The 12,779-nt window shown below is 31.6% G+C and overlaps 1 protein-coding gene across 2 annotated transcripts in view; it reads right to left on the reverse strand.

The window, feature by feature from the left end:
* LOC119608635 (stathmin) overlaps window positions 1-12,779 on the reverse strand; it is an 84,912-nt gene that overhangs the window by 40,275 nt on the left and 31,858 nt on the right. For both annotated transcript variants that reach the window (XM_037963127.1, XM_037963129.1), the window contains exon 2: window positions 7,568-7,651. In XM_037963127.1, the coding sequence (XP_037819055.1) occupies window positions 7,568-7,651 (84 nt within the window). The remainder of the gene's footprint in view (window positions 1-7,567; window positions 7,652-12,779) is intronic.

A 12,779-nucleotide genomic window follows, 5' to 3' on the forward strand; every position in this document is an offset into this window, starting at 1 on the left:
ACTAGAACTGAACTAGAACTGAACTAGAACTGAACTAGAACTGAACTAGAACTGAACTAGAACTGAACTAGAACTGAACTAGAACTGAACTAGAACTGAACTAGAACTGAACTAGAACTGAACTAGAACTGAACTAGAACTGAACTAGAACTGAACTAGAACTGAACTAGAACTGAACTAGAACTGAACTAGAACTGAACTAGAACTGAACTAGAACTGAACTAGAACTGAACTAGAACTGAACTAGAACTGACTAACTGAACTAGAGCAGAACTAGAACTGAACTAGAACTGGAAGTAGAACTGAACTAGAACAGAACTAGAACTGAACTAGAACTGAACTAGAACTGAACTAGAACTGAACTAGAACTGAACTAGAACTGAACTAGAACTGAACTAGAACTGAACTAGAACTGAACTAGAACTGAACTAGAGCAGAACTAGAACTGAATTAGAACTGAACTAGAACATATCTAGAACAGAATTAGAACTGAACTAAAATTGAAGTAGAACTGCGCTATAGCCACTGTTCATAACCTCCCTGAATGTCACTCACAATTGCATAAACATTTTAATGTTATGGTTTTTGCATGTTTTTGTCATTGTTATTGTTTGTGTTCTGGTTGTTGTTGTTGCTGTTGGTTATTTGTTTTTTGGTCTTTGCTGCTATCAAAATAATATTAAAATAGTGGCAATTTTATTGTTGTTTTCATTTGCATTCTTGTTGCTGTTGAAGTAGAACTGCGCTATAGCCACTGTTCATAACCTCCCTGAATGTCACTCACAATTGCATAAACATTTTAATGTTATTGTCTTTGCATGTTTTTGTCATTGTTATTGTTTGTGTTCTTGTTGTTGCTGTTGGTTATTTGTTTTTTGGGGTCTTTGCTGCTATGAAAATAATATTAAAATAGTGGCAATTTTAATGTTGTTTTTTGTTGTTGTCATTTGCATTCTTGTTGCTGTTGCTTTTAATTCATGTTTTTGTTGTTCTTTCTTTCGACACTATACTTTATTGTTGCTATTGTGGTAACGACACATTAGGTTTGATATTTTTACCCTATGTGAGAGAGGGAAACCAAAGAAGGGAAGTTACCTTAAGTTTTTTTTTTTTTTTTGTAATTTAACAAACATAAAATGGCTGGTAATATTGTTAAGTAAAAAGGAATAATGGTTTGAGCGTATGTGAATCATTGGGTAAGGGGAAATGTAGAAATGGGTTGAAAGAAATTTTTATTGAGCTAAACTAGAATTTAACTAGAACTGAACAACAACAGAACTAGAACTGAACAACAACAGAACTAGAACAGAACTAGAAAAGACCTAGAACAGAACTACTAGAACAGAACTAGAACAGAACTAGAACAGAACTAGAACAGAACTAGAACAGAACTAGAACAGAACTAGAACAGAACTAGAACAGAACTAGAACAGAACTAGAACAGAACTAGAACAGAACTAGAACAGAACTAGAACAGAACTAGAACAGAACTAGAACAGACTAGACCAGAACTAGAACTGAACAACAACAGAACTAGAAAAGAACTGGAACAGAACTAGAACAGAACTAGAGCAGAACTAGAACAGAACTAGAACATAACTAGAACAGAACTAGAAAAGAACTAGAACAGAACAGAACTAGAACAGAACTAGAACAGAACTAGAACAGAACTAGAACAGAACTAGAACAGAACTAGAACAGAACTAGAACAGAACTAGAACAGAACTAGAACAGAACTAGAACAGAACTAGAACTAAACTAGAACAGAACTAGAACTGAACTAGAACTGAACTAGAACTGAATTAGAACTGAACTAGAACTGAACTAGAACTGAACTAGAACTGAACTAGAACTGAACTAGAACAGAACTAGAGCAGAACTAGAACAGACTAGACTAGAACAAAACTAAAACAAAACTAGAATTGAAGTAGAACTGAACTAGAAATGAACTAAAACTCAACTAGAACTGAACTAGATTCAAACTAGAACTGAACTAGAATTGAACTAGAACTGAACTAGAACTAAACTAGAACTGATCAAGAACTGAACAAGAACTGAACTAGAACTGAACTGAACCAGAACTGAACCAGAACTGAACCAGAACTGAACTAGAACTGGACTAGAACTAAACTAGAACTGAACATGAACTGAACATGAACTGAACATGAACTGAACATGAACTGAACATGAACTGAACGTGAACTGAACATGAACTGAACATGAACTGAACCAGAACTGAACATGAACTGAACATGAACTGAACTAGAACTGAACCAGAACTGAACATGAACTGAACATGAACTGAACATGAACTGAACATGAACTGAACATGAACTGAACATGAACTGAACATGAACTGAACATGAACTGAACATGAACTGAACATGAACTGAACATGAACTGAACATGAACTGAACTGAACATGAACTGAACATGAACTGAACATGAACTGAACATGAACTGAACATGAACTGAACATGAACATGAACTAGAACTGAACATGAACTGAACATGAACTGAACATGAACTGAACATGAACTGAACATGAACTGAACATGAACTGAACATGAACTGAACTGACTGAACATGAACTGAACATGAACTGAACATGAATTGAACTAGAACTGAACTAGAACTGAACTAGAACTGAACTAGAATTGAACTAGAACTGAACTAGAACTGAACTAGAACTGAACTAGAACTGAACTAGAACTGAACTAGAACTGAACTAGAACTGAACTAGAACTGAACTAGAACTGAACTAGAACTGAACTAGAACTGAACTAGAACTGAACTAGAACTAGAACTGAACAAGAAAAGAACTGGAACAGAACTAGAACAGAACTAGAACAGAACTAGAACAGAACTAGAACAGAACTAGAACATAACTAGAACAGAATTAGAAAAGAACTAGAACTAAAGCAGAACTAGAACAGAACTAGAACAGAACTAGAACTGAACTAGAACTGAACTAGAACAGAACTAGAACAGAACTAGACTGAACTAGAACTGAACTAGAACTGAACTAGAACTGAACTAGAACTGAACTAGAACTGAACTAGAACTGAACTAGAACTAAACTAGAACTGAACTAGAACTGAACTAGAACTGAACTAGAACTGAACTAGAACTGAACTAGAACTGAACTAGAACCGAACTAGAACTGATGTAAAAATGAAGTAGAACTGAACTAGAACTGATGTAAAAATGAAGTAGAACTGAACTAGAACTGAACTAGAACTGAACTAGAACTGAACTAGAACTGAACTAGAACTGATCTAGAACTGAACTAGAACTGAACTAGAACTGAACTCGAACTGAACTAGAACTGAAGTAGAACTGAACCAGAAGTGAGTATATATTAACGAATTTATTTTTCCCCTTAACCAATATGCATACGCTCATTTGATTGTGCATGTATTGTTCTGTTGTCACATGAAGGATATAAAGTATCTACTTCCGTTATATATATATATATATCTGTTTCTGCTGTTTTTAGACAGAAATTTACATAAAATTCCATTAGTGTCCTGCAGTTTAAAAAAAGTTAATGTATTAATTTTTGATGTGAATGGCTACTACATTGTCCCCAAGTAATCTAGAGTGTAGGTACATTTAGTTGTTTCAATCAGTATTCTAGGTGTGATTTGTTTGAGGTATATTGTTGAATCTTTCTGTATACTTCGGAACAGTTACTCCAAACTGCAGGGTATGGATGTACTTACTTATACATACACTTTATATTTATATACATAGTTCATTTATTTGTATGTGTAAGTATGTTTTTTTATTTTTGCTTGTGTACATTTGACGAGGACATTAAAAAGGCTTAAATGTTGTCAATACAATATAAACATACATACTTATGACTGCAATTGTTTACTCATATCAGTGACATACAATTTATCATTAATTTCTTTTTCGCTCTTAACTCTGTGTATATTTTTGTAGCAGACTTTAAAATTTATAGTTATTTATGCAAGTGATTATTTTTTAAATGTACAAAATATAAAAAAAAAATACTTCAATATAAAGCATTGTAGTTTAAATATAATAGCCTTACAATTACATACTATACAACAGTATTTCTTGTATGGTATTGTTGTTACATTTAAGTTGTTTTTTAAAAATTTGACTGACAGTTGCTTTTGCGTGTTGTTGTACGAGTGTTACCATGAGCATTTATGTTTATACTCTTTTCCACAGATAATATTTTAAACTGACAATTGGATTTTATGCCACAGTAATTTTGTGATTGTTAATTTTCTCTGCATTCATGTGTAAATGATAAATTTTGTTTAAAAGGATTTACAAAAAAAAAAAAAAATTACAATATTTTAATTATGTATGTGTGTGTGTATGTGTTGGTGCGTTTATGGATATTGCTTTAATAATTTAATTGTTTGAAAATAATGATGGACAAGAGAAGGAAATCTACTTAAATGAAAAATATGCCGAGAGTGATAAGAACTGACCGACACAGGATTAGTTCTATAACTTAAAACTAATTTTAACTGAACTGGATCAGAACTTGAAGAGAACTATAACAGAATTACAACAGAACTAAAACAAAACTTGAACAGAACTATACAGAACAATAACTGAACTAGAGCTGAACTGAAGTAGAACAGAACTAGAATTAAAATAGAACTAAATTATATCTAAACTAGAACCGAACTAGATTTGTACTAGAACTGAACTAGAAGAGAGCTAGATTTGTACTAGAACTGTTCTAGATCTGAATTAGAACTGAACTAGAAATGAACTAAAACAAAACTAGAATAGAAATAGAACAGCACTAGAACAGAACTTGAACTAGAACTTTATTAGAACAGAACTAGAACTGTACTAGAACAGAACTAGACCAGAACTAGAGCAGAACTACAACAGAACTAGAACAGAACTGGAACAGAACTAGAACAGGACTAGAACTGAACTAGAACTGAACTAGAACAGAACTAGAACAGAACTAGAACAGAACTAGAACAGAACTAGAACAGAACTAGAACAGAACTAGAACAGAACTAGAACAGAACTAGAACAGAACTAGAACAGAACTAGAACAGAACTAGAACAGAACTAGAACAGAACTAGAACTGAACTGAACTAGAACTCAACTAGAACTGAACTAGAACTGAACTAGAACTGAGCTAGAACTGAACTAGAACTGAACTAGAACTGAACTAGAACTGAACTGAACTAGAACTGAACTAAAACTGAACTAGACCTGAGCTAGAACTGAACTTGAACTGAACTTCAACTAAACTAGAACTGAACTAGAACTGTACTAGAACTGAACTAGAACTGAACTAGAACTGAACTAGAGCTGAACTAGAACTGAACTAGAACTGAACTAGAACTGAACTAGAACTGAACTAGAACTGAACTAGAACTGAACTAGAACTGAACTAGAATTGAACTAGAACTGAACTAGAACTGAACTAGAACTGAACTAGAACTAGAACTGAACTAGAACTGAACTACAACTGAACTACAACTGAACTACAACTGAACTAGAACTGAACTAGAACTGAACTAGAACTGAACTAGAACTGAACTAGAACTGAACTAGAACTGAACTAGAACTGAACTAGAACTGAACTAGAACTGAACTAGAACTGAACTAGAACTGAACTAGAACTGAACTAGAACTGAACTAGAACTGAACTAGAACTGAACTAGAACTAGAACTGAGAACTGAACTAGAACTGAACTAGAACTGAACTAGAACTGAACTAGAGCTGAACTAGAACTGAACTAGAACTGAACTAGAACTGAACTAGAACTGAACTTGAACGGAACTAGAACTGAACTAGAACTGAACTAGAACTGAGCTAGAACTGAACTAGAACCGAGCTAGAACTAGAACTGAACTAGAACTGAACTAGAACTGAACTAGAACTGAACTAGAACTGAACTAGAACTGAACTAGAACTGAACTAGAACAGAACTAGAACTGAACTAGAACTGAACTAGAACTGAACTAGAACTGAACTAGAACTGAACTAGAACTGAACTAGAACTGAACTAGAACTGAACTAGAACTGAACTAGAACTGAACTAGAACTGAACTAGAACTGAACTAGAACTGAACTAGAACTGAACTAGAACTGAACTAGAACTGAACTAGAACTGAACTAGAAACTGAACTAGAACTGAACTAGAACTGAACTAGAACTGAACTAGAACTGAACTAGAACTGAACTAGAACTGAACTAGAACTGAACTAGAACTGAACTAGAACTGAACTAGAACTGAACTAGAACTGAACTAGAACTGAACTAGAACTGAACTAGAACTGAACTAGAACTGAACTAGAACTGAACTAGAACTGAACTAGAACTGAACTAGAACTGAACTAGAACTGAACTAGAACTGAACTAGAACGGAACTAGAACTGAACTAGAACTGAACTAGAACTGAACTAGAACTCAACTAGAACTGAACTAGAACTGAACTAGAACTGAACTAGAACTGAACTAGAGCTGAACTAGAACTGAACTAGAACTGAACTAGAACTGAACTAGAACTGAACTAGAACTGAACTAGAACTGAACTAGAACTGAACTAGAACTGAACTAGAACTGAACTAGAACTGAACTAGAACTGAACTAGAACTGAAATAGAACTGAAATAGAACTGAACTAGAACTGAACTAGAACTGAACTAGAACTGAACTAGAACTGAAATAGAACTGAACTAGAACTGAACTAGAACTGAACTAGAACTGAACTAGAACTGAACTAGAACTGAACTAGAACTGAACAAGAACTAAACTAGAACCAGAACTGAACTGGAACTGAACTAGAACTGAACTACAACTGAACTACAAGTGTACTAGAACTGAACTAGAACTTAACTAGAACAGAACTAGAACTGAACTAGAACTGAACTAGAACTGAACAAGAACTAGACTAGAACTGAACTAAGCTAGAATATAACTAGATTTGTGCTAGAACTGAACTAGATTTGTACAAGAAATGAACTAGAACTGAACTAGAACTGAACTAGAACTGAACTAGAACTGAACTAGAACTGAACTAGAACAGAACTAGAACAGAACTAGAACAGAACTAGAACAGAACTAGAACAGAACTAGAACAGAACTAGAACAGAACTAGAACAGAACTAGAACAGAACTAGAACAGAACTAGAACAGAACTAGAACAGAACTAGAACAGAACTAGAACTGAACTAAGCTAGAATATAACTAGATTTGAACAGAACTAGAACTGAACTAAGCTAGAATATAACTAGATTTGTGCTAGAACTGAACTAGATTTGTACAAGAAGTGAATTACAACTGTATTAGAATTGAACTAGAACTGAATTCTAACAACATAAAAATAACAATTTATTACCTTACCCCATAAATTTACTTTTTATACATTTACTTAATGGGCCTTAAAGAATACTTTGTGTTCATTTAAGGGTTAATTTCTTTACAGCACCCAAAAGTATGTTAATTATTTTGACGCTACGCTAAAGTGAATATTAATTAAAATAAAGAGTTTTTAAAAAATATGCAAGTTACATATATATATATTTTTTTAATTAAAATACTTACTTATGAATTTGACTTTCTTCGATAACCTTGGTTGTTTTGAACGTATTTTATTGGCTTTCTTAATTGGTGCCTGTCTCCTTGATACTATATGCGGCCAATTAAGGAGTTTTTAAAGAAAAATAATTGCAACAAAAATAGATTTTTTTTTTTTTTGGGGGGGGGGAGGGTTTAAAAATAAAATATAACATAAAAATGTATAAGGGAATAAAAGAAAGAAATTTTAAGAAAAAGAGAGAAGAAGAGAGAAAAAAGGAGTTAATTAAAAATGTTATTAACAAATTTTACAAGTTGTTTTGTGGTTTTTATACAAAATTTTGCTAAATATGAAAGTAGAATATTTAATTTTTAGTTTATTTTGTTGTACAACAAAATGCAAAACCATTATTTTTTTTACCTTTATATTTATTTAACTAAAAGTAGACTTTTTTTAAAATTTGTTGTATATTTGTGTTGTTTTTATGCTTTTTATTTTGTTTGTTAAAGCACAATAACACAGCCTAAAGGTATGCTTAAGTTTTACCTTGAAAACAACACAAAAGCATAGAACTGAAAGAATTGTAAGAAAAACCATGAAAAATGTTACTTTTTTCATAAGAGCTTTTCATTTTTATTTAAATTAATACAATTTTTTTTTACATTTTGTTTTTCTTTTTTTTCCTGGGGTTTACTTTCTTCTAAGGAAACACACAGCCCTTGAATGTTTGTTTAACCGCCTGTAAAACAATGGAAAGACAGAGCAGACCACAGCTGTTGGCAAAACCAATTTGGTTAACTTGAACAAAAAGTAAGTTAAATACAAATTTACATATTTACAGAAAACAAAAACACTATACAAATATTATATTTTTATTACATTTATACACATTTACTCGTTTGTTGTAATATTTACATTTAAAATTACAATATTTGCCACCACATGACACAGTCAGTGATGCTCCTCATCTTCCATCTTCAAATTATATTTTATTTAGTTTGGAAAATTGTTTAGAATCTAAAAAAATGTTTTTCTTATTTCTTGTTTTGTTAAGAGTAAAATCAAATTGTAAAAGTAATTTCCATAAAATTGTTTGCTTAATGTTTAGCTATTGTCACAGACAGTTTTGTTACAAATTATAATTGTTTCCAACAATAACAGTTTTAATTATAACTAAAAAAGAAAGAAAGTTTTTCCCACAAATGAACTTTAATTCTTAAGAAAATTGTAAATATTTGTTTAGAGTAAAGAACATCATTACATTTTATGTTATTTTGATAAGATTATAATGTCAATTGTTTGAAAATTATAGCAAAAGGGTTTAAAATATTAAGATTTTAATATTCATCTACTAATTAATCTACTAATTGCCACTTAAAGGCTTTAAAATGCTTTACTAATTGTCATTTAAAGCTATTTGTTACTTAAATTAGGCTTTAAAATAGTAATTAAAGTTATTCCTAAAAGTAGGCAATAGTTTTAAAACAATTTAAAGTCTTGAAATGAACATTAAATTTAAGTATTTAATCATTACGATAAGTTTTTAATGTTCATTTTAGTGAAAATTTATCATTTACACATCATTCCAACTTCAGCCTAAAAGTATTCAGTATTTTTTTAAAAATCTCTTAAATACCTTCTAAAGATTTCGTTTAAATATCTAATCTATCCCGGTGTAAACATACTTTAACTAGACTATAGAGTATACTATAGCGACTATAGACAACTATAGACTAGACTAGATAGACTATAGACTGGATATAGACTATACTATAGACTGACTATAGACTAGACTATAGACTAGACTATAGACTAGACCATAGACTAGACTATAGACTAGACTATAGACTAGACTATAGACTAGACTAATAGACTAGACTATAGACTAGACCTAATAGACTAGACTATAGACTAGACTATAGACTAGACTATAGACTAGACTATAGACTAGACTATAGACTAGACTATAGACTAGACTATAGACTAGACTATAGACTAGACTATAGACTAGACTATAGACTAGACTATAGACTAGACTATAGACTAGACTATAGACTAGACTAGACTATAGACTAGACTAGACTATAGACTAGACTAGACTATATACTAGACTGGATTATTGACTAGACTAGACTATATACTAGACTGGATCATTGACTAGACTAGACTATAGACTAGACTATAGACTAGACTATAGACTAGACTATAGACTAGACTATAGACTATACTATAGACTAGACTATAGAATAGACTAGACTATAGAATAGACTAGACTATAGAATAGACTAAACTATAGAATAGACTAGACTAGAATAGACTAGACTATAGACTGACTATAGACTAGACTAGACTATAGACTAGACTATAGACTAGACTATAGACTAGACTATAGACTAGACTATAGACTAGACTATAGACTAGATGACTAGACTAGACTATAGACTAGACTATAGACTAGACTATAGACTAGACTATAGACTAGACTATAGACTAGACTATAGACTAGACTATAGCTAGACTATAGACTAGACTATAGACTAGACTATAGACTAGACTATAGACTAGACTATAGACTAGACTATAGACTAGACTATAGACTAGACTATAGACTAGACTATAGACTATAGACTAGACTATAGACTAGACTAGACTATATACTAGACTGGATTATTGACTAGACTAGACTATATACTAGACTGGATTATTGACTAGACTAGACTATAGACTAGACTATAGACTAGACTATAGACTATACTATAGACTAGACTATAGAATAGACTAGACTATAGAATAGACTAGACTATAGAATAGACTAGACTATAGAATAGACTAGACTATAGAATAGACTAGACTATAGAATAGACTAAACTATATAATAGACTAGAATAGACTAGACTATAGAATGGACTATAGACTAGACTATAGACTAGACTATAGACTAGACTATAGACTAGACTATAGACTAGACTATAGACTAGACTATAAACTAGACTATAGACTAGACTATAGACTAGACTATAGACTAGACTATAGACTAGACTATAGACTAGACTATAGACTAGACTATAGACTAGACTATAGACTAGACTATAGACTAGACTATAGACTAGACTATAGACTAGACTATAGACTAGACTATAGACTAGACTATAGACTAGACTATAGACTAGGCTATAGACTAGACTATAGACTAGGCTATAGACTAGACTATAGACTAGACTGGATTATTGACTAGACTTTAGACTAGACTATGACTAGAAATTTGTTAATATTACTATTAAAAAAAAAAGAAAAACCAATGCCTACCTTAAGGAGCCAATTTAATAAGAAACAAAAGCCTACTTTTAGGTGTCAATTAAATAAAAGTTCTTAAGTAAACTCTCACAAATTATAAATAAAAAGTATTTTTCACCTAGTGTCATCTTATTTCAAATAAACCCAATTGAAATCATTTCAAAAAACCTCTTAATCAGTTTGTCCTGTCAATACCTTACACCAATTCCTACCTCGCAGCGCAAAAACAAATTACCACAAATATTTATCTAGATGGAAGTTGTTGCCAAAATTGTCTAAATAAAATTTAAATGTTAGTTCGTAAGAAAAAAAAAAAAAACTAATTCCCTTAAACAGACAAAAAAAAACCAATCTAAAATTCAAGTGTTAAATAGAAAAATTTGTCATTTTTCCAATAAACATGAGAGGAAAAAAAAAACGAAAATAAAATTTTCAACAGCAAGACCGGAATAAATAATAAAGTCATTGTAAAACCAAGCCAAAGCCAGAGAAGAGAATGAGAGAGAGGAAGAAAAATTTATATAAAAAATATGGTTGCAGCTTTTAAGACAAGATAATTTATGGTTTTGACAGTTACTGAAGCATAAAAACGCTTTAAATGCTAAACACAAAGGGATAAATACTAAAAGAGAAAGAGAGAGCGAGAAGGTATAGGGAGGGCAGGGTAAAGAGAAAAAAGGTAAATGGTTAAAAATGTTTAAACACTAAAACTAAAAGTTTTTAAGCAACCACAACATATAGTATATACATATATAAAATATAAATTAATGGTTTACATTTTATACAGCATACCACTAGGATGATGATAATAATAATTTTTATAGCTTGACAAAAAGGGGCAAATGTAGTAGACGAAAAAGCAACAGTTTTGATGTTATGTTTTTTAATAAACTATAAAAACGGAGTACATAAATAGTTTCTTTTCTTTTATCACTCATTTTTATAAATGATGTAACAATTATTATTTATAGCATAGTTTTGGGTGGAGAAAAAACGAAATTATTAATCATGCCACTATTAGCATAAATTAAGACACATAAATAAAAAAAGATTTATGTGAAAAAGTGAAGCGAGTTAAAACATTTTTTGTGAGATTTAAATGGCAAACGACTGGGTTAGTGGTAAAAAATATTGGCATACTTTTGGGAGTTAAATATGAAATATTTAGTGTGATTTTTATTTGAAGATATTAATTAAACATTTGGAGGGACATTTTACTATTCCAAATATGAACAAGTTTAATTTCAGTTTAGTTCCAGTTCGAATTCAGTTTTGGTTCTGCTCTAGTTAGGTCCTAGTTCTGTTCTATTTTACTTCTATTCTAGTTTTATTCTAGTTCTGTTATCGTTTTGTTCCAGTTCAGATCTAGTTCTGTTCTAATTTTGTTCAAGTTCTGTTCTAGATGTGTTTTGTTTTAGTTCTGTTCAAGTTTTGTTCTAGTTCTGTTCTAGTTCTGTTCTAGTTCTGTTCTAGTTCTGTTCTAGTTCTGTTCTAGTTCTGTTCTGTTCTACTTCTATTCTAGATCTGTTCTAGTTCTGTTCTAGTTCTGTTCCAGTTCTGTTCTAGTTCTGTTCTAGTTATGTTCTAGTTATGATCTAGTTCTGTTCCAGTTCTGTTCTAGTTCTGTTCTAGTTCTGTTCTAGTTCTGTTCTAGTTCTGTTCTAGTTCTGTTCTAGTTCTGTTCTAGTTCTGTTCTAGTTGTGTTCTAGTTGTGTTCTAGTTCTGTTCTAGTTCTGTTCTAGTTCTGTTCTAATTCTGTTCTAGTTCTGTTCTAGTTCTGTTCTAGTTCTGTTCTAGTTCTGTTCTAGTTCTGTTCTAGTTCTGTTCTAGTTCTGTTCTAGTTCTGTTCTAGTTCTGTTCTAGTTCTGTTCTAGTTCTGTTCTAGTTCTATTCTAATTCTATTCTGTTCTAGTTCTGTTCTAGTTCTGTTCTAGTTCTGTTCTA

Source organism: Lucilia sericata, unplaced genomic scaffold, assembly GCF_015586225.1.
Source record: "Lucilia sericata isolate MDLA Ls3-8-SP2 unplaced genomic scaffold, ASM1558622v1 Contig000862F_arrow, whole genome shotgun sequence".
In the NCBI taxonomy this organism is placed as follows: domain Eukaryota; kingdom Metazoa; phylum Arthropoda; class Insecta; order Diptera; family Calliphoridae; genus Lucilia; species Lucilia sericata.